Raw genomic sequence first — 23079 nt, forward strand, 5'->3', positions numbered from 1 at the left:
CAAGAAGTCTGCGAACTTTCTCGCAGCGACTATTTGCTAAAGGTGTGCCCTAACATGTTACGTTTTAGTCGCCACAGTTAGTGCCTAGTGTTGCCATTGTTGCTGTAGTCGTCAGGAAAACAATTGCGGACCACGTGAAATTATGTCAAATTGAATGTTCATCCCAACTATACGAGCCTGGCGCGTGCAGTCTAGATATTATGCACTCGGTGGCACGTCACGTCATTCACTTCAGCCTAACGCTCACTGACGGGCGGAAACCTCAACGCAAGGTAGTGAAACCGCAGCTGTCGTGGCACGCTTTTCGCTGGGGCCGCTGAGCCGAATGTGCGCGTGTCTGTGATGCGACGTAGCGAGTTGAACGAGAAGAAAGTTTATCAACCTAAGTCGACGCGAAAGAAGACAAGGTCGATGTACATATTGTATGTATCTGTAAGTACTGAAATGGTGGAATTAAAGATGATGCAATGTTCCATTATTGCATGATAGTTTTCCATTATTTGCGTAATTTTTTGTTCCATTCTCGTATCTAACTTTTTTTGCGGACCCTTTATTTCTTAATTTTACGTCGGGTTTTTCATTAGCGTTATTTTTGTTTCGTTTTTACCCACATGTACGTTGTCATCATTCGCGTCAACATTGGTTGACACGCCTTGCTTTTTTCCATTCGCTACGACGCTCTGGAGGCACGGCTATATATTATTCGACCGAGAGGCCAGGTAGGCCGATCTCGGAGACAATGCAGTCTGTGGTGCAATTTTCGACTATCTTGGCGCTAATTACTCCCGTGCCGTTAACTTTACCTACTCTGCAACTAATTCTCGCTTGTCACGTTGAGACCTACATTTTGATATTTTTTGCAACTCGCCACGATGCTCTGGATGCACGAAACGTACTGTTTTCAGACCACGAGGCCAGATAGATACTCAGATACCACGTACGCAAAACCCACGTGATGTCGCCAAAGTTCCTTGTCCTCAAAACCTTGTCTTCAAAAAGGCAGGAAACGATGCTCACAGTGCTTGTAAACTTAATGTGTGCAGGGACAGCATCCTGCTTTCGGAGAGGACGCTACGACCGTTGATGTTTGCTGCCAGGAAGAAAAGAATAGATATTCCTGCAGCAGTGACCCAATTGTATAACCTGACTGTCTTGTGTGCGGCAGTACGTTTGAGGTCATTGCTTTTTCTTTGGTAGCCATACCTTTGTTCAGGATAACGAGTAAGTAGCGCAGCCAACAGAATTAGGCGCCAAATCCAGGAAAAAGCGACAGCAATATGGAAATGCATTTGCCAGACTAACTGCTATTTTATTGCGATAGCAATTATATGGTGTTGGGACTCTGGGTAGCGTTTGGGCCGGTGATCCTTCAGCCAAAAGGATGAGTACATCCGGGAGTAATAGCGAGAGAAAAAAGGGTTTATTCTACATATTTACAGTGGCTCCAAATATGGAAGCCCACTCCATGGGGGAGCACTTTGAAAGTCTCAGCTCACTACATGTCTGAGCACATATCAGAACACGTCAGGACACACCACTGCACCCAAGGTGTCTGCTTATAAAGCAGTCGTCCTCCCTAGTTGACCTGACCAGGAATCTGATGACCTTCGTGCAGCCAATCAGAGGGGTCGTTCACAGAACTCCGCCTCTAATGTTGCACCCTCGGAAGCAAGGAAGAGGCAATCTGGAAACAAGGGATTCACACTCCTTCCACAAAGTCGGCGACTTGGTTTCTTGCTCTCCGTGACGGTCATCTTGCCAGGGTCGGGAGAGTGACCTTCGTGCTTGTACCCGCTTCCACAAAGGGTGGCGGTTGTGGTCGCTTCGTGAGCTTCTTTGTCATCGCGTCCCAGCCGGTCTTGGGCCGCGTCGCCAGGTAGGCGGCCGCTGATGAAGGGGGTATCATCGGGGGAAGCACCCAAAGGATGCGCACTGCCGATCTGGGGCGCTTGTATGCGCGTCACCGTCGGTGTCGGGCACTGTCGCCGCTGATGAAAGGGGCTGCCTCAATGGAAACAACCAAAGAATGCGCCCTGCCGATTCGGGACGCAACAACGGACACTCTCGGCGCATTTCTGCCGTCGGCGGCGGCGTCGTTATCCGTATAAAGTCCAAGCGCGATAACACCGAGTCCGCGCGCCGTATTCTGTGTGTGCGAGTAAAAGTGTGCGAGGGTGAGTCGACGATGGTGGCTCGATCTCCCCTGCGCAAGGGGGGAAAGCGGGGAGGAAGCACGCCGTCTTCAATCGCCCGCAATGCACGGGGGGGGGGGGGGCTCTACTCCAGCTGCTGCTGCGTATGGCGCGGCCGAGCGGACCCTACCTTGAAAGGAGTCTTCGTGTGCGCTGTGTTTTCACCCCTTAGTTCGCGTTCAAGCACGAAGGTCAATTCGCTCGCTGCTGCTGCCGCGCTTCTTCACGCCAGCACATTGACAGTGAGTGTCCCGGTCATCGAGTGAGATGTGTTCATGTTTGCTTGTGCGCGCGTGACACCATGCTTGTTTTGTTAGTAAGCGTATGTTTGCAAGTTTACACGGCCGATAAAACTACTATCCTTACATGGTACAGCTGTCTAATAATTTGCTATCACAATCGATGTTTCGCATTTCAGGCGAAACTGCAACTTTTTGTCCTCAGGCTGCAGCTCGGGCCTCAAATAGCAAGGCACTGCCCCCTTGTAGTGTACAAATTATCTCTCCGATATTTTTCTAGCCGTATTTTTGAAATTTCCATGGACTTCTTTGTTTCCATCCTTTGCATCCAGTTTACCATCTCTTTTTGTCTGGCTTTCTTTGCATGAGTCCGGGTTGGCCCTTTACACTTTCACTTACCTTGTAATTGGTTCCCAGCTTTCTTGACCTCTTCCTCCATTCTGTGTCCACGCTTTTGAGGAACAGATATTTGGGCACTTTAGCCACCCATTTCTTTTCATCCATGTTCCTGAGTCTTTCCTCAAAATTAATCTTGCTCTGTCCTTCTCTGGCTACAAAAGAGACCCAACCCATGAAACCCTGCACTGCCTCATTTGTGGTTTTAGCGTGGGCCCCCAATGTCAATCGGCCACTCCGACATTTGGTTACCTTCTCGATAGCACAAGTGAGCTGTGCGCTGCTGCCTTGAATAGCCCGAAAAAATGGTGCCTAGCGGCCGTACAATGCTTTCGAGCAGTAGGACTTCCTATCACTCATGCATTGTGCCATGGGGCGCCTATGTGTTTCGAGGCATGCCACGGTGTAACGCACCTGTAGGGACAATAGGCAGGTGGCTGCGTGGAGGCAGTTCAGGTGAGCCCCGTCGGCCACCTTCTGAGCAATGTCCTGGATGTGACCCGTACAGAGCGTCTCATAGCGTGCCATCTGTCGCATAGTGTTGTTGGCCACACCAGCCGGAGCTTCGATCATCCACGAGGGTTCCTCTCCGTCGGCATGGAACCAGACGATGATGAGGCCGCACTGATTCTCGACAAGTCCACGCCTTCACCGACACGAATGACGGCGCTGAAACCAGCGATTAAGTCATGAATATGCTCTCTCACTATTATGTCAAAGGGAGTGGCCGACCTTTCGGCTTTCTTTCTAGATCGGTTTCACGGATGCCTCACTACTATTGGCCCAGCCCTATCGTACACGCACAATATGGCGGAGTTCTTAAGCATCATTTTGAAACCTAGGCTGGTATAAAGTGAGAATTCATCTTGCTCGAGGAATTCGCCCATCGTTATCGACCTGCTAATGAAGGTGATAATGTAGGCGGAGCGCCACTCGGGCCATTGGCGAAGCGCGAGAAGGAAAAGAATTGGAATAGAATCGTTACATTATTCTGTACCTGGATGCATTCTGCCGCTGTGACTCTGAAAACTGGAGCTCCAACGTGGATCTAGCTTTACGTGGTCCCTATGATTATACTGCAGCACTTTTAAAGTTAAGAAAGCTTGGCGCTTTCTTTAACCGGTGCTTCACGTGAATACGTCGCGCAACTCACATTTCAGAAGGTTTATATAGCATGAAATTAAGGAAACAGTTATATATTTTTTATAAATAATGGCTCCCGATCTCACTCTTTCTGGCATACGGTACGCCTGCGCATGCTCCGTTGTCTCCTCTGAACCTCCACCCGTGGAACGGGCACTCGATGCAGTCCCCTACCACGCGTCCCAATACCCCCAGGTGGGCACCCAGGTGGGGGCAGTACGCGTCCAGAACGTGCGCAACGCCGTCCGCTGTGCGGAATGCCACCAGCTCCTGGCCTGCGAAAAAAAAAAGAGATCGAGCAGAATAACTACCTGTGGTACAAAAATTAGTGCAGAAGAGTTTCCTGTGGAACAAGATATGTTTATAGGTATGCCCATGCGCGAAACATTTACTTTACTCCCTGCAGATTTTTATGTACGCCGTCTAGCCACCGTACAAGAAAGCCGCTTTGTTATAATCTTGGACACACATGTTATGAAGCAAAGATATTTAACTGCTTCTGCATTCGATAAAGGGGCGAACAATGCAGAAATCAAAATGTGAATATACATGCGGCATGCTATCTTTTCAGTGACGTTCACATCATCCCATTTGAGCACTGTTCTCTTCCCTCATCATCGTAGAGCGAAATTATGCTACGGGGAATGACCACGTCACGAATGACCGTAGAAAAACATTCGCCAAATAGTATTAGTCGAACGGATCAACACTGCTTGCTACCGACTCCGGCTCTTCCCATCGACACACCACCGCTGCTTCGGCCTGCGGCGCCGGCGCACTCTTTCAAAGCGAAGCTTCCTTTGCCTACCCTCCCGGGTTTGCCATGGTTTCTAGCTGGCTCGATCAGTATCTCCTCGGATATACAGTAGTGAACAAAAAAAAACATGGCCCATTCCACTCTGTGAAGGTGAATGACCAACGAAGCTGTTTAGCACGTAGACGCGCTGCTCCTCGGGAGTCCGGACTATACGCGGCCTCCCCATTACGACGAAAAACGAGAAGTGAAATTCAAAATGGAAAACGGCAACTTGTCTTTCTGGTTTTTTTTATAGATTCGTGTGAACGACGGGACCGCCGCCCCGATAAGCCGGAGGAAACTATAGACACGCGTGACGTTTCGACGGTACCGCCATCACGTGAGAGCGGAAGAAAACTAGATACGCAAGCGCTTGGAACGCCGACAAAGAGAGGGTGGTGTGAACACAGACATGGCCGACGCGGGTCGCACTACGGCAAATCTTTGAGAAACCTTTATCATCTACCTGAGAATCTACTGATCTTGAAAATGAAGCCTATTGATAACTACTCGACTCAAAATACATATCCGAGGGACGCCGGCGCGCCGGCTGTGGAAGAAGACGACGAACGCCCGAGCAGTGGTCTGAGCGCATCGCGGGACCTGACGCAGAAGAAAAATGCACGGAACCCTAGCCATAAACAGCTTCACTGTAAAACGTGATATTTTGCATCGGAATTTGTGTGCTTGACCTTTAAAGGGACAGACAACCAATTTTCATGGTACCCGCTTTTTTATTGCAACAGGAAGCTTACTGGTCTGAGTGTCCAATCATACAGTGGTAACTCGGAAAACGCCGTGGAAAAGATCTACAGTGTAAGCTGTTATGGGCTCATTCTAATAGCCGTTTCGGTTCGCGTTGTTGTCCGCCGCCGCCGCGTAACCGCTATCGCCCGAAATGCGAAAAAAGTACCCGGTCTCCGCCGGGATCGAGCCCAGGCCCGCTGCGTGGGAGTCGGATACTTCACCACTGAGCGAAGCAAACGCTTGCTATCAGCGTCAGAAAAAGGCGCTTTAAACGCGCCCTAGGCAGGCGCGCAGGCGCAGACGACCCGAGCATCCGCCAGTATGGTGGCGCCATCTAGTTAAGGTGCCTGCAAAAGCCGCATGCACAGGCGCAGGCGACGATATGAAATTCGGACGAGGCGCGCAATAAACGCGATCTCGATGTGAGATGTGCGCCACGTATTCTCGGTACCTCTTCGGTACACGTTATGGCGTCTCCTCGCAAGGTACGAACCGCTGCTGAAGAACCGAATTGTAGAGCTACGTGCGCGGCTACAACAAAGCATCATCGGGATCAGCAAACTGCGGTGCAGAGAGCATTACAAACCGCAGCTCGCCGTCGACGCCGGGCGGACAGTCAAGATCGCTCTCGTCAAAACGAGGCGAAGAGACTTTGCCGCGAAGACCCTGTTGTGCATGGTGCCGAAATAGCTACTCTTAAGCCGCTCCAGCAGCTTACGCTGTGACTGTGCTGCGTGTGCCGCGCAGGCCTGTGACTTTTTCTTTATCAGAATTTTTCCGATCTGCATTGAGGATGTAGCCATGCTCAAAAAACATGCTGGAAACCGTGATAGGTGAGCGCGATAGCGATTATACACCGGCATTGGTGGGAAGTGGGCGAAAAGTGCGGCTCTAACTAAGAAAGTAATAAGAAAGTAATATACTCCGGCGGTGGCTTGATATGGCACGGCCGAGCGCGGCCGCGCGGGCCCTCTCTTGAAAGCGATCTGCGATGGGGACAGAGTGCGCCGAGTGCTGATAGCTTCATTTGCACTGTGTTCACGCTGCTTAGTTCGCGTTGAAGCGAGAGGCTGCACGAAAGTCAATTCTCTCGATGCTGCTGCGCGCTTCCTCATTCTAGTGTTCTAACAACGAGTGTCCGCGGTCACTGAGTGAGATGTGTTCATCTTTGCTTGTGCGCGCGTGACACCATGCTTGCTAATTTTGTTAGTAAGCGAATGTAAGTTTATACGGCCGATAAAACTACTATCCTTAGTTCGTATAGCTGTGTAATCATTTGCTATCGCAATCCATGCTTCGCCTTTCGGGCGAAACTGCGAGTTCTTGCAGTGCTGGTACATATTCACGGCACTATTCGTCCATGGCATTTTATGTCTCACAGAGACCACAGATCTCGGGGTACTAACTGGAAAATTCGCGCTCGTACAATAGCCCTCATTTGCGCCGTGATACCTTGAACAACTCTGCCCGCTCTGCCGCTCCACTCGTTGCCACGAAGGCAGCGTCGCTCGTTAGCGTGCACTTGTTTTTATTGCGATAGCAATTATATGGACACTTCAACCGGATTTCTGCCGTCGGCGTCGTCGTCGCCGTGAGGTTCCCTATAGATAAAATCTTTGCCGCGCGCCGTATGCCCGAGCGGAAGCGTGCGGGGACGCGCGCTATCACGGAGAGCGAACGCACTCAATCTCCCACGCGCAAGCAAGAAAGCAGGAAGCCAGCGCCGGAGGGAGCAAGGAGGGGGGGGGGGGACGCACTTCTCTGCTAACAACCGCGCTCGTCGCTCGCTCGCACCGTCTCTTATCTCCACACGGCTCTGACCTTTATGCGCCGCGCATTCGCCGCTCAGTTTCCGTTGAAGCGATAGACCGCACGTACCTTCGCCCGCTGCGGCGTATGCTAGCTGCCAGCGTTTTGACAGTCGTTGTATGCTGTCATTCAGTGTGATCTCTTCGTGTTTGTGTGCGCGCACACCACGCTTGTTCATTCAGTTCGTAATAGTCGGGCCACATTTTCGAACGCACGCTACACATGCAATGCTGCCCGGATCGGCAGTGCAGCGCTACACGTGTGTCCCTTCGCACGCGCGCTGCCCACGGGAAGCGCTTCTCATCAACACCACCGTTTCACAGGCGCCTTCTCGTGGTCATCGAGTCTCTCTTCAAGTCGGTCTACTTACGCCGCAGCACACCTGCTTACTTAATCAGCTCATGTTTACTACAATTCATATTGCTACCAAAGCCGCTCACCTTACTTCGTATGACATTGCTGTGTTGCTATCGCATTCATTGCTTCGCCCTTAGGGCGAAACTGTGACATTTTTTACTTCGCAATACGCATAGAATAAATCGCAAACACCTAATAATGTACGAAATGCAATGTTACGCAATAAGTATGCTGTACTTTATAAAAGCGGATTTACATACAGTAATTTCATATACTAATCCGAAGTACCAAGACTTCACCGCCAGGCCGCGCCGCTTACTGGTTTTTGAGACTTTCTTTGCCAATATAAAATGATATTTCCTACTTAAATCGCGAACAGCCTGCCGACTCTATCGCTATAAATCACGGTCATATCATCTCCATCAACGTTTCACAACACATTCTGGTCAATAAATTTTCAGTACCTTTAAGGATGTTGCTGCTGCCTTAATTAAGCCAGACCACTAGCCTAGGGCAATAGTATCTTGAACACGCACTGTCATCGTACTTTAGTCACACCACATAGCTCACCCACCACGTACATAATTTGCGTATTCCAAGAATCTATCACAAGAAAAGCGTAATATAAGTAGTGAAAATACGCGCGTGCTGGTGAGAAAACTTTTAATGATAGGTAGAGAGGGAAGCTGAGCAAAAGGTTTGGCATGCTACTAAAGGTTTAATATACGTATAACAATAGATCAACGAATGAAAGAATAGAAAGAACGCAGACCCCCCTACTCGCAGAAGAACTCGAAAAGGGGCAGTAGTGAGCTCCATGCAATGAGCAAGCTTGAAGTCGAGTAACCAAAATGTTATCCATCTCTTCCCTGTTGGCTCCACCACAGATATCAATAACATTTTGTCTACTCGACTTTCCCCTTGCTCGACTTCCACTTTGTTCCTTTTATGGGGCCCACTGCTGCCCGTTTCTGAGTTTTGTGCGAGTAGGGCCGGGGGCGGGAGGAGGGGGGGGGGGGGGGGGGTCTGCGTTCTTTCTTTTCTCTCGTCGTTTGCTTTAATGTATATTAAATCAGTGGTAGAATTCCAAACCTCTTGCTCGGCTAACCTCCCCACCAATCATTAAAATGTCCCTCACCAGCGTGCACGTATATTCACTACTGGTTGATATTACGGTTTCCTTGTGGCCCATTCTTGAAATACGCAAATTATACAGGGGTAATTTACAGGTTAATTACCTAGTTCGGTAATTAGTCTTAATTAATTATTCAACTTCTCAAATATTATAATTACATGAAAAGTGTCAATGAGAAAATTGTAGAGCAACGTGAAAAACTCCCGATACAGCTCTCTGTTGCTCAATACGTGCTACATAAACGTGTTTTTCTGAGAGCGAAAGAATCCCCTGAATACACGCAAAATTGCCGCGCGACTGTGCGCTCGAGGGACATTGAGGCACTTGCGTTTCGCATGCAACGGCGAAACGCACTAGCCGGAAGCCAGTTCCGGCTTGTTTCGAACGAAAGGGGATGCTTCACATGTAAAGGCTGGCGCATAGCAATACTTGTATAGTCCATCACGAAAACAATTTCGTACCGAATGTACAGAGAGCATTACGTGCCCCAGAAATCTCAAACGAGCACGTCACGCTTATTCACACGTGAAATAGCGCCAATTCCACCTCCGATGCGACCAAACACCGCAGGCTATAACAACTGTGATTCCCTCATTGCATCTGTTCACAACGCTAATACTTACCGAAAACATGCAGCGGTATTACATCGTTGACGCCAAGCGCCGATGACTCTAGCACCGGAATCCAACCATTTGGGAAAACTGGAGGCAGATGTTCGCTATCAGCAATCTGCCTGCGCCTCCAATGTTGTTTAGTGGGTCTCTGGAATTACGAGTGTACTAATTGTTAGCTTATGTTTACCACTTGCATGGCAGATATACAGGGTTAGCTGAGGTAACGACATACGGTAGGTTTTGAAGTACCATATATACTTCGTATTTCACTAGAATGACAGTAATGTTCTGCGAAAATGTCCGTTAGATCGCAAAGCAATCCGTCGGCGACGAAGGAAAACGGTGGTGTAATTTTTATAAGATTGTCGGTTTATCCCTTATGTAAATGTGAAAATCGCACTTGCAGCGCAGCAATAAACGCAGCGTCTGCATGAAGAACTATCATCAGTTTTGACCAATGAGTGAATCAGTGACAACGACAGCTTGCGCAACCCTGGAGAGCCGCATCAGCGAACCTTGCAATCTATGTTCCTTGGTTTCGCTTTTCACTTTAAGAGTGTTTATAATAGCCGACTGATAAAGGGTTTTTGTACTGAGCACGAAAAGCGAGTGCACAGCGGCTTGTTATAGACTACACCCCCCCCCCCCCCCACCCGCCCAATCCCCATTATTCTCTGAATACCAAAATCGCCTTCAACATTGCCCTTCCCTATCTCCCCCTCGCTTGCAGAATAGCATATATGGGCCGGGAAACCTCTCTGATTTTAAATGAAGAGCGCCATCTGTCTCATTCTCAAAGCACATAAGTTTGATTTCTCCAAACGAGCAGTAGCGACTGGACGCACGTGGCGAAACGTACAGCAGGCTCTGATTCGGCGAAGATGGTCATGGTGTCAGCAATGGTGTCTCCAAAACATGGATGCACCTGATTTGAACGCGATACGAAGCCGTAAGCAAGCCGGTAATAGTATGGTACTGGACAGCATATGCGGTAACTCTAGCCACAGCGAGGCATACTACCGGCGCACATTTGGTAGCGCCGTATTAATTCAAGAACGGCAACATTCTCATGAAATAAATGCTTTGTGTGCGCTTGTGTCCACGCGCGCGTGTTCGGTAATGAAAAATGTACTCACTGGTCTGTTCAGCTATAAGGTAAACTCGTGCATTGAGCTCGCGTGTAATTTATTTATTTTGTAATGAAGAAGAACCGCCGGTCAGCCAGGCGCATCACCATCGTTTACGTACGGGGCCAGTTCTGGCTGCTCGCAGGGTAAAATCCCCGCACCGAGTTCAACCTCTCCCCCATTGCGCAACCTGTCAATAAACACTTTGACAATTTATTTATTTATTTATTTATTTATTTATTTATTTATTTATTTATTTATTTATTTATTTATTTATTTATTTATTTATTTATTTATTTGCTGTGTTGTTTTTGGCTGAAGGGAAGATATGTGATTTTTGTTTTCATTTCACACAGTAAACACTTGCGGATGACGCTTCCTATCTCGGTGGCGTGTGGCGGACTGCCATTTTAAATAAAAGAAAAAAATTAGCCCGCGAATTTAGTGGGGTGAGACACCCCTAAAAAGCGCTTTGTTAATGCTCCCTAAAAGAAGTGCCGACATCGGTTAGAATGACAGCGGCAAGCTTAATTAATCAGCAAAGTGACAGTTTTCGGCCGTCACGTTGACATGGGACACAGACGCAAGTGTCGTTCCTGGGGACATGACATGGACTGTAGTCACTCGTTCTCCGCTTGTAATCTTCGCATTCGACTGTATAATGCGGCTGACATCAGTACTCGTAAACTATTCCGTGGAACATTTGCTCGAAATCTTCTCTATATAGCTCTCACAGAGAAACGATAAGTGTTCCCCACGTATCCAGATTTCAATATAACGTTTGCCCAAGCCAGGCGCGCAGAATGTCGCTTTAGTTTTTAATTTCCGCCGACTTCCCGCGCAGATTTGAGGTTGTGTTCCTGCTCATTATCAGAAAAGTATAGATAGCATTTTTTATGTGATTCATTGGAAGCAACGCCATGGTATTGTCCACGCAGTGTGTGTGACCCTGTATTGGGATCTCAAGAGGAAGCCTTAGCTCGGGAGCTCTTATCTAAGTACATGGGAGCAGTGAAATCCTTTTTCTCGACAACCACAGCACCTATCTGGAGATTTGCTTCATTTTATTAGTCCGTCACCTTTTTTTTAATTTTTTCAAGTTATATAATTTCAAAACACTCAAGTATCAAGTTTATAACTCTGTAACTCATCAATCAAAACATTATCATAATTCTGTAAACCGCGCCCAATAACGCACCAAAAGCGGACAAAATTCATGTATTGCACGTGACGTAGAAATATATAAAAAATTGTGAGTTGAAGTTTTGGAAAGCTCTCGTAAAGATGGTAACAATTTTATCTAGGGAGTCAATTTACATATCAAATTTATACGCTGTATATGCTCTAACAGATGCAGTTTACATAACTGCGACGTCCATTTTTGGTGCGGAGCTATGTTTTTGAAAACTTCGTGCTTCTACATATATTTTTTTTTATTTTAGCAATCATGGGGAATTTACGTAAAATATTCGAAACCATAAATCAAAATTCTGCTTCTTAGAGTGTCTAGAATTGGACTTTTTTTCTCTCAAATGACAACAAATATAATTCAAATCAGTCTAGTTGTTGCTTTATAATATCATTTCTGCGTGTTACAAGTATTTGAGTAGGGACATTGCAGTTAAGGACAGAAATTGGACCTAAGCGGTCCAATTAAAGGATTGACAACCAATTTTTATGGTACCCATTTTCTTAAGTGGAATGGGAAAGCTTACCGGTCGGAGTGTCGAATCATGCTGTGGTAACGCGGAAAAAGCCGTGAACATTTTTATCATAATTTTTTTTTTGGTCTGCAATGAGGATATGGTGTTTCACTAGAAGCATTCTAGAAACTGACAGGGGAGCGAGACAGCGATTATACACCGGCATTTGTGGGAGGCAGACAACAAGTGCGCCAGTAGCTGTGAGAAAGTATTATTTTGCTTATCAAGCCGATGGTCCTGCGAACCATTTTTTTTTTCCGAAGTGTTAAATTATTTCTACTAGGACAGATACTTGCCTTTCGTGCTGCTGCTGTCCTGCATTTCGATGGGGGCGAAATGCGAAAACACCCATGTACTTAGGTTTAGGTGCACGTTAAAGAACCCCAGGTGGTCCAAATTTCCGGAGTCCCCCACTACGACGTGCCTCATAATCAGATCGTGGTTTTGGCACGTAAAACCCCATAATTTATTTATTTTATTATTTTTTTTTGCTGTCTTGCACACCACGTAGGGAGCTGGAGAGTGCATATACATGGTGGGAGCGTGGCAGAGAGGAAAGGGAACGCGAAAAGCTCGTTTGTACATTTGCACCATTGATGATGATGATAATGATCATTTATTGGCCTATCCCTTGAGACTGCGCAGTGACAAATAGTCACCTAGCCTGCTTGAGTTACTCAGGCATGCTATACTTGCTTTTCATTCTAGCATTTTTATACATCTCTTTATTTTTTCTTCTCTTTCTCAAAACTTCTCTATCTATACCTTGTTCCGCTACCTATGCCTGTAACGGATCCAGTCGTATCAATCTCTTCCCTCTTTTTTTTTCCACCAATACTCTAAGCGTAGCATGTGGACAACGCCATCTGGAGCTCCCTGGGCGTCGCCACAATACCCTCTTGGCGGCTGTAATTGAACCTTGACCCCCCCTCCCCGCAAAAGCATTGCACAAACTGCAGTACTTACCTTTCTACAACGTGCAACCGTCCAGAGGGTATGTGGATAGAATGGCATAGGGGAGCGCAAGCAGAGCGCAAGGTAGGGGAGCGCAAGCAGAGAACGGGTTGAACCGATGCAGCCACGAAACGAGTGAATAACAGCTTTGGCACTCTTCGCTTGGAGCTCGCATATATAGGGGGGAGGGCGGTAGAGGGAAAAGGTGACGTGCGAAGGCGAGGAAACACTGCTACTAGACACGAAAGCGGTTGGGGACAAACTGGGTAAACTTAAGTTCAAGGTACGGTAAGGTACGTTTCAGCTATTTCTGAAAAATAAACACCATGATGGAAATTTGTCAAGTCGACAACTGCCGCACGGCGTGCAGAATCAAAGCCACATAAAAGCCCCGTGGCGTCTAGCCGACGTCGTAGCACCGTAGCATTTAGGCTACGGTGCTACGTCATTTCAACACTTCTGTGCCCACCGTGGTAGCTTTGAGGCTATGACGTTGCTCGAGGTAGCGGGTTACTATCCCGATTACGGCGGCCGCATTTCGACGGACGCGAAATGCAAAAACGCTCGCGTATTTAGATTTAGGTGCTAGTTAAAGAGCCCCAGGGGGTCAGAATTAAATAGTAGTCTGCCACTCCGACGTGCCTCATAATCCGATTGTGGTCTTGGGACGTACAGCCCCATAATTCAATTAAAATATAACACTTCTGTCACGACGCAATGTGCCATGTGAGGCAATGACGATGTTCAACCCTCTTAGAGGTTATTAGCAATGGTGCACAAAAACGCCATAAGCAAACACGTCTCGCTGTGTGTTCTATGCGCTAAGCAGACGAACAGCAGTGGTACACGCAAGGTAACATTTACCATCAACTCAGCACTCTTTTACTGCACTAAATGCTGAAGAAATTAAACATTCACCGTCAACATCCCCGCTAATTATCGTCAATCAAAGCAAACAGCACAGGAAGCTTCGCTTGCGTCGATTCCCAAAGTTAGTGGGATCTGCATAATTTTTATTTCGTAATACGCATAGAAGAAACCAGAAAATCTTAACAGTGCACGAACTTAAATTTTAAGCAATAAGTATGCGGTACTTAATAACAGCCGACTTACGTACAGTAATGTCATTTATTACATCCGAAATACCAAGGCTTCAGCGCCAGTTTGCGCCACTTAATGGCTTTTGAGACTTTCTGTGCCGATTCAAAATATAATTCCTACTTAAATCGCGAACAGCGTGCTGGATTCTATCACGATAAATTATGGTCATTTCATTTCCATCAACGTCTCACATGTTGTGGCCAGTGGTCAGTTCCTTTAAAGTACGCATTTTTTAAAATTATTATTATCGACGATCTCCAAATGTTCTCAGTTCTTGTTGGCGAGTAGAGCTAGTGTAGAAACAAGGTTAAAGACCTAAAACACGCACGCACGTACAGGCGCTTACACGAAATACACAAATAGACTGGCCGTTCATCCTCTTTGTGCCTCTTTCTCTCTGCGTGTCGGGTGCCTGTGTTGACCATGCATGAAACACCAGTGAGGCCATGAAGAAGTTCGGTTAGCTTACCTTACTAAATTTCTTGGAGGAATGGCGTGGCAATATAATCCACCATGCACCGCCAATCAACGCAATGACCGACACCGCAGCGCCAATCTTCCATGTTTGCGGCCACAGCCAGACCACAACTCCATTTCTGCCCATATAGTCTCGTCTTCAATGGCGCTGTTGAGGAAAAGGCGACCTGCAGATCATACACCACTGCAGACATGAATACAATAGCAAGCAACTAACTACACTCTCAAATGAGATTTAGGCCTTTGGAGTTAGGCTAAAGGCTCCGAGATCCAGCGGTGCACTGGCGCGCCGCCAGGTCTCTGAGGCCTTGGCTGCGCTTTTTGTTGGTCTGCTTGAGTCATGGTCCACAACGGCGGCCCTATAAGACACACAAAACATGTGCTACTATAGTGGCCGTCGTGTCCTTTGGCAGCTCAAGCGGAAAAGCCGCTGACGGGGTTACCATGGCCTGCTACCTTGCCGTGGCCCTTGGACTCAGCATACCAGATAAAGCGGCCAATCCCAATAAAGAGACGACTCCGCCAACGATTTATTTCAAGGGTGTAATTATATTAGAAAGGAATGTTTCAGTCAGCTAGAGTGACGCCACGAGTCAACAGCCTCAGTGAGAGACTGTACAGTTGCAATATGCACCTCAGGAAGAAGCAACACCCTCAGTGTGTTTAAAGCGAACCTTTGTTTGCCTCTTTCTTAGACTTTTTCCCTTCTGCTGCTACTGCCTTCCACGCGGCGTCGGGGGGTGGCTCAGAGCGTGTATATACAAGGAAGGAGCGTGGCAGAGAATAAAGGTGACGCGAGAAACCCGTTTCGACCTTTCCATTCATCGCATGTGCAGAATGCCCTCTGGAGCTCCCTGGGCGTCATCACATTAGCCTCTTGACAGCTGTAATTATCCGTAAATCACCGCAAGAGCATTGCAAAAGCTGCAGCGCTTACCCTTCCGCTAACCTGCAAGTCCAGAGTGGAGGTAGATAAAATGGTATAGAGGCGGCAGGGAGAAGAGGCAAAGAATGGACGCAGTGGCGAAACGAGTGACTAACAGCCTTGCCACCATGGAGGAAGGAAAAGATAAGGAGAGGCTCTCACGCAGGCGCGGATCCAGGGGGGATGTCCGGATGTCCTGACCCCCCCCCCCCCCCCCTCACATTTCTGCATCGCCCCCTCGCTGACAAGGGGATGGCCCTGTCGCAAAAAATATGGCCACCAGCATTCTTCAAAAGTATTTTTCGCGAGTACCAGTGGTAGCAGCCATCTAGAAGTAAAGCTAGCTTGCTCACAAGCTTAGTTGTATTCCGTAGAGGTATGGTGTCGCGAAGTTGCCGTAGTTATTTTTTCTCGTGAACAGCTTGGACCTCCTGGCGCCGGCCGTGCCTTACTCGTCCCGTCGGTGGCGAATGGACGTCTCTTTTGCCAAGCACGCCGATGTGCGCGCGAGCGCCTTCGCGCCTGATCAACTTAGTTGCCCCTTGGGGTGTCATCGGTTGCGCGGTGACATCCAGCACCGCAATCCCTCCAAAGAAGTGGTCACTGAGCTTCATGATTATTCACGGGAATTATTTAGAATTGTCGCGTCTTTATCAGTCGAGAGGCGGCGCTGTGCTCAACAAGGTGGAGTGGACGAAGAGCTTCGCTTCGAGTCGAGGGCTGTTTGAGAATACGGAAGTTATTAGTCCTCCAAAGCAAATGAAGGTGTCTCAGCCGAACACAAAGAATCTTCTTAAGGAAACCAAGGTGTCCCAACAGAACTCCAAAAGCGGACGCGTGCTTACGCATTTATAACGAACCTGCAACAGATAATCCCAAATTTTATTTTACGAAGCAATACAGGCTAGATATACCGGGTGTTCAAAATTAAGCTTTATGGTTTTCTTTAAATTAGGCACTGGGTGGCACGTGAAGACCATCTGCGCAAATAAGTTATGTGGCCAGGGAAACACAAAGTGAGATGATAATTATCGTTGTTAGCAGCCGAATTAACTAAAATTGAATAAATAACTTTTTATTGACAGCAGTAAGTTTGTATGTTTGTATTCAAAAGTTACAGGCAATCGTGTTTCAACACAGTTTCACTTGGAAGAATTCTTCTAGCATGTCTGTGCTCCGAGATATCTAACTCCAAATTTTAATTCTCCCTCGCATGATTACGCATGCAACTTGCAAGAGAGTGGGGATCGGCGCAAAGCTCCTCTCTGATGTGACGCGGCTGTTGCGTGCGGCGTTTAGTAACGGGGCGGAGGCATTGGCAAAGATAATAACTGTCCCCCTTCCCCTCACGGCTGGTGAAATGAAAAAAAAATCGAAGAACCCGTAACCGCTCTCGTAACACGTGACCGCGCAGCCTGTAAAGATGGCGGCAGCTGCCATGCCGATATAATGGCGCGAGCGGAGAAGCCGGAGGGCAGTGCGTGTGCGTAATGGTGACTAGACGACCGGGCATGGTCCTTGTCTGGGCTACGCAAATAAAGTGACTGCTGGTTTCCAAGTATTGTAAGTTTTATTGAAATCAAGAGCAACAACTGCACCATCAACAGCAGAAACCTTTTTAGCCATGCTAACGAATATTTCATACTGCCGCTTTAGGTTTGGTGTTGTCATGCACAAATCTCATGACAACATTCCACCCATCAAGATGTGAATGCCCTATAAATGTTCAAAATGCCTCCCTTCCAAAGCAACACAAAGCCCAAACCGCTCTCGCGTCGACTCGATAACTCTGCGCAGTACGAATATTGAAATTTGGAGTCGGATATCTCGGAGCACGGACACGCTACAACAATTCTTCCTACTGATACTGTGTAGAAACACGACTGCCTCTAAGTTTTCAATACAAACCTACCCACTTACTGCAGTCGACAAAAAATAATTGTTCAAGTTTAGTTAATTGGGCTGCTCACAGCGATAATTATCATCTCACTTTGTGCCCCCCTGGCCACATAACTTATTTGTGCAGGTGGTCTTCGCGTGCCTCCGCACCAAAAGAGAAGGAGAGAAAGCGCGTGACTGCGCGCTGTTCTCTTTCGCGGCCGTCGGTGAGGCGGCGTTTATTCGTATCAACCGACGCAGGCTGAAAATCGATTCGTAACAACCGTTCTCTAGCACGTTGCAAAGTAATGGGGCTCGGTCAGGACCACAGAAAAATTCGTATCATCCGGAAATTCGTATTAGCCGTGATCGTATCATCGAGCTTTTACGTATCCGTAAACCACCGCAAAAGCATTGCAAGAACTCCAGCGCTTGCCCTTCCGCTAACCTGCAAGTCCAGAGTGGAGGTAGATAGAATGGTATAGAGGCGGCAGGGAGAAGAGGCAGAGAATGGACGCAGTGGCGAAACGAGTGACTAACAGCCTTGCCACCATGGAGGAAGGAAAAGTTAAGGAGAGGCTCTCACGTCGCTCTTTGTGAAGTTCAGTGACGCCGGAAATTGGTGTTAGCCCGCGATCTTGTCGGGGCAGATTATCCCCTCTTTAATTGTTTACATTTCTCGCCTTCGGCGCGCAACCACGATGGGTTGCGCGGACGCGCGCACGCCGTAGTGATACGACCAATGGATCCAATTGCGGCGTATACTACTGCGATAGCGTTGCCTGAGTCATTTCATCCGAATATTGTGCTCTAGCATAGAAGGGAGCTCATAATTGACACCTGCAAGTTAGACTGTGAAGCCGGTCCCCCGCTACTTTAGCCGACTTTTCTAAAAATAAATCTGCATTCTCATTGCACTACAAGATTGCACAGGCGATGACCGGAAGTACTGTTTACGCACATCACGAGCCATCTGCAGTTTATGAGAACATACACGTATACTGGTCGTGGCGTTATAGAGATCGTTTTGATTTACTGAACAAGTTTGGGGCGGCTGCGCTTCGCAGAGATGTTACGAGCCACAGCGCGCCGACGAAAAGGCCAGCAGAGGATAACGTCGTTACGCATTTAAATACACTGACTGCGGCTTGAAGTATATTGTTCTTACGGTAAGTGAAGCTTCACGAAAACAAGGTAATGTGGTATCCTCCGCGCGGTGTCGAACAGTAAGCGCATATGCGGGCGGCTAGCACGTTGACCGGGCCTACGTGCGACCATCAGCCGTTGGATGTGTGCGCAGGCACACGCCCTTCTGCCGAGCCTTGTACGCTCTTGCCCCGTATCCGCCAACCTTCACGTCCCTGGGCCCCTCGAGCACACATACGTATATCTACGGTAAGGAGTGTTCGTCCCTTAATTACTCACAGTAGCCGTCTCTTTCCCATGGTTGTTTTACGTACCACAAATGCATCGTCAACTGTCAAAAGCAGGAACGCTGCACGCACAGCTGTCACTGACCTGTAAGGCGTTTATCGTACATATTCTGAAGCACAGCGGTTTCAGTCTGTGATGACACGTTAGCATGTATCCACCGAAGGCGACAAATAGATTCGCAGATCGTCCTTCATCCGTGGCGTGGTACCTGGTGTACGGCGTTGCATGCGCGCTCTTTTTACGCTTTTTACGTTTTCATTCCTACCTATAGCTTAAACAACAGCCGGGAGAGCACGGTCTAGATAACACAGCGGAACAAAACACCGAAACTAGCGCGATCCTGCACACGCGACACCTTTGCCACAGTACGAGACCTACGGGGCAGCACTCGCACGAGCACACACCACCATAACAAGATCGCCATTGTGCCCCGACAACATGGCCGCTATAGCAAAAAATAGCACCTGACTTCCTCCACACTGTTCTAGCGCGCGGATGCGGTAGCGCCTCTTCTCAGGTTTTTTTTTCCTTCCTCCATGCCACTCTTCGCTCGCAGTTCCGATTCATGGGAGAAGGGTGGGTGAGGGAAAAGGCGACGTGAGAAGGCAAGGAAACGCTACTACGCAAACAGTGCTTTGATTGGTCCCACAGTGCGTGGGATCTGCATATTTTTTTATCCTTTCATTCTTTCAACTCCCAACACTCGTTCTCTTGCGTAGGGTAGCAAACCGGAGGTGCGTTTTGTTTGCCTCCCTGTCTTTAACCTTCACTTATCATTCTCTCTAGGTGAAAGAAAATATAGCTCACCCCACCTTGTTATGATCTGGTTTGCCTAGCTTCACACGGGGGAGTTTGTCTCAGAATTGCACGGTTCGAATTATGCTGGCCACCAATGAGACGAAGCCGCCGTGGTAAAAAAAGAAAAAAGGAAGTGGATTGTTAACGAAACTTGATCATATAAAACAAACCACCACGCACACAAATGAACCAAGCAAAATGCCTTGACTAATATAAACATTCATGCCGCTCCGAATGTTCTCACACAGGTTAAAAAAAAAGAAAATAATAAGGTCTGTGATTGGTCACAATTACTTGTCAAGCATCACTGCAGCTGCGGGGCATCGGTCGCATGAGGATAAGTTGCTACTTTGCTCTTGGGGATTTTCTGTAGCTCGACCAAGGTGTCGCAGGAGGGGCGGGTGAAGTTATTCTTGCCTTAAGCCACATGTTTGCTGGACCAGCGAAGACCATAGTTTGGAAGGTAGAGCGGAGGTCGCATCGTTTTGAACAAGCTCCCAGACAGTTGTTCTGGTCCCGCTGAAGTCTTGAAGCTCGGGCACGCAGCACGACAGCCTCGCTTCTCCACCCAGCACAACGGCAGTCTTGGTGACGATGATGACGCTCTGCTTTTATGGCGCGTACCAACTAAGGGAGATAGGCCAACAATCGGGTGGCAAGAGGTAGCTTAAGAGAATTCTTATTTGAAGAGGGGAGACGGCAGGGGGGGTAGGGGTTTAAAACGAGAAACAAAAGAAAATATCGGAATAGTACGCGAGTAAGGAGTAAGACTAACTGAAGGAAAAATATGAAAGAGGTAATTAATACTCAAGGAGAGAATAAAGACAGCCGGCAGTATTCCAAAAACCTTGCTTTTCTTCCTGCTTCTTCTCCCTCTTCAAGAATCCGTTTGATTGGCTGTTGGTCCGAGTGCGGCGCCCTGCGGAGCTCGCACCGTTCTATTTCTTTTTTCGGAGTCACTGGCCGTCCGCCGCAATATACACCTGCTCATTAGTATTTATACCTGGCACACCTAAACGTGCCAACATATCCTAAATGTGATATATTTAAAAAATGCTGCAGTGGTATATGTAGTTTCACATTTAGTTCATATTAAGATCGATACAGGAAGATCAAGTCAACTTTTATTTTCCAAAAACATCTGGATGGACCCCTGGACTAAAAGCTGCAATCAGCAGCTGGACAAAGGCCCAGAAGCCATGGGACATGGCAACAGCAACAATAAGAAAAGCATTGCATTTGAATTAATTACCGCAATTACAAAGTACACACCAATAATCAAGTGAACACAACATTTTAACGCATGAATTTACACAATAGTTAACAATCACTCTGATTCACCAGTTTCAATGAAACAAAATGACGTCTAACGGCAACAGACAAGATACACAGGTTACAAAGAAAATTACATCCACCAAAAACATATAAATATACCACAATCAAACAGTGCAAGAAATTACGTCTACCACTGGCAAAAAGTAGCCGTTACAAGATGAAGTGCATCTAACAGGAGCATACAATTATAGCGGAAGCCCAACACATAACACAGAATTGGAACATGCAGAAGTTGTTGTCTGTATATATATATATATATATATATATATATGTATATATATAGGAACTTGTAGGTTGAGGACGCACGTACGAAAAAAACGATACTTTATTTCCAACGTTTCGGCTGGGGTGAGATATATATCTGGAGAGACATATATCTGGAGAGAGACACAAAACAGCAGTGGCAGCCATAACAGTTATTTTGGCTGCGCCTTACGACAAAACTACTTTGATTAAACCATATGGAGGTTTTTTTTTTCATATCAGACAGTTAAAGTCGCCAAACAACGCACGCACAAGCAGGCAGCTACCTAGCGTACGAGCGACAGCGTCTCAATCCGCTCAAGGGTACAGGAGGTCATTGGCGCAGTGCCGTCGCTTTCAACTTTCTCCCAGGTCAACGTTCCGCATTTACCACAACTGCAACATCACCAATTAGTCACCCTAGACCAAATGACTTTTCTTTCATAGTTACTACAGCGCAAACCACGAACACGAAGGGAAGACACGAAAAGACTGGACCATGCGCTATTCCTGTCATACTGCTAGCGCACAACAAAGCTTTTCGTCCGATGTGTGGTCTCCAGAGTTACGGTGTTTTGTGCCTGTAGTGGGCAGCTGACTTATGACGATCGGTGCCTGTAGTGGGCAGCTTACTTCGCGTCATTACTCCCCACGTGAAAAGCGACCGTCCCGGTCGCCGGTTGGAGAGGGTAAAGGGCGACAGAGAGCGTGGGAGAGAGTTTATCAGAGGGGCACTTCTTCGCGGGCGTAGTACGGCTTCATACGTACTACGTGCACAATCTCGGCTCGTGCTCGCCATCGGCTCGAGCTCATATTAGTACTCTGAGGGACGACCTCGTAGTTCACGTCGCTGAGTCGCCTGACGATCTTGTATGGGCCAAAGTATCGGCGCAGTAATTTTTCTGACAGCCCCTGATGACGGACGGGTGTCCACACCCAAACATAGTCGCCGGGTTCGTACTGGATGTGCCTTCGGCCATTGTTGTAACGGCGGGCGTCGGTACTCTGCTGGTTGCGGATGCGGTTGCGAGCAAGCTGTCGAGCTTCTTCGGCTTTCTGGATGATGTCGTCAGCGTTGTCACTTCTTGTTGTTCCGTTGTCTACCGGGAGCATGGCGTCTAAAGGTGTTGTTACGCAGCGCCCATAAACCAATTCAAATGGTGTGAATCGGGTGGTTTCCTGCACAGCCGTATTGTATGCGAATGTCACGTATGGTAAAATTTGGTCCCATGACTTGTGCTCTATGTCAACGTACATGGAGATCATATCGGCCATACTTCTGTTGAGGCGCTCGGTTAGTCCATTAGTTTGTGGGTGATAGGCCGTGGTTTTCCGATGATTGGTGTGGGTCAGCGTAACGATCTCTTGCATCAAGTCAGCAGTAAACGCAGTTCCTCGATCGGTTATTAAGATGGAAGGGGCCCCATGACGTAGTACGATTTCATGGACAAAAAACATCGCGACTTCTGTAGCAGTTCCGCGGGGCACAGCTTTGGTTTCTGCGTACCTCATTAGGTAGTCCGTTGCGACGACTATCCATTTGTTTCCTGTGGAGGACGTAGGGAACGGACCGAGGAGGTCCATTCCCACCTGTTGAAACGGTGCTGGAGGAGGGTCCAGGGGTTGCAGAAGACCAGCAGGTTTCAAAGGTGGAACCTTGCGCCGTTGACAATCAC

The 23079-nt window shown here is 47.8% G+C and overlaps 2 protein-coding genes across 2 annotated transcripts in view; one reads left to right on the forward strand and one right to left on the reverse strand.

Moving 5' to 3' along the window:
• Positions 1–3341: 3341 nt before the first annotated feature.
• Positions 3342–14934, reverse strand: LOC125942098 (cholesterol 7-desaturase nvd-like). The gene is made up of 4 exons (XM_049660119.1): positions 14783–14934; positions 9438–9576; positions 4057–4245; positions 3342–3496 (listed from the first exon to the last, which is right to left on the reverse strand). Exons 1-4 carry the CDS (start codon positions 14915–14917, stop codon positions 3342–3344), a joined length of 618 nt encoding a protein of 205 aa, XP_049516076.1. The 5' UTR covers positions 14918–14934.
• A 6036-nt stretch (positions 14935–20970) lies between these two features.
• LOC119437085 (cholesterol 7-desaturase nvd-like) overlaps positions 20971–23079 on the forward strand; it is a 21658-nt gene continuing 19549 nt past the window's right edge. Inside the window, exon 1 of the mRNA XM_049660125.1 lies at positions 20971–21034. Within this exon, the coding sequence (XP_049516082.1) occupies positions 20971–21034 (64 nt within the window). The remainder of the gene's footprint in view (positions 21035–23079) is intronic.

The sequence above is a fragment of the Dermacentor silvarum genome, chromosome 1 (assembly GCF_013339745.2).
Source record: "Dermacentor silvarum isolate Dsil-2018 chromosome 1, BIME_Dsil_1.4, whole genome shotgun sequence".
Lineage (NCBI taxonomy): Eukaryota > Metazoa > Arthropoda > Arachnida > Ixodida > Ixodidae > Dermacentor > Dermacentor silvarum.

What these genes read in the sequence shown, in the direction of transcription:
- LOC125942098 (XM_049660119.1), bottom strand. Translation starts at nt 14,917, where the DNA reads ATGGGCAGAAATGGAGTTGTGGTCTGGCTGTGGCCGCAAACATGGAAG. An exon ending in CCTCCAAGAAATTTAGTAAG is followed by an intron (nt 9,577 to 14,782) that starts GTAAGCTAACCG and finishes TCGTAATTCCAG; the next exon opens with AGACCCACTAAACAACATTG. An exon ending in CGTACCGTATGCCAGAAAGA is followed by an intron (nt 3,497 to 4,056) that starts GTGAGATCGGGA and finishes CGCTGGTTTCAG; the next exon opens with CGCCGTCATTCGTGTCGGTG.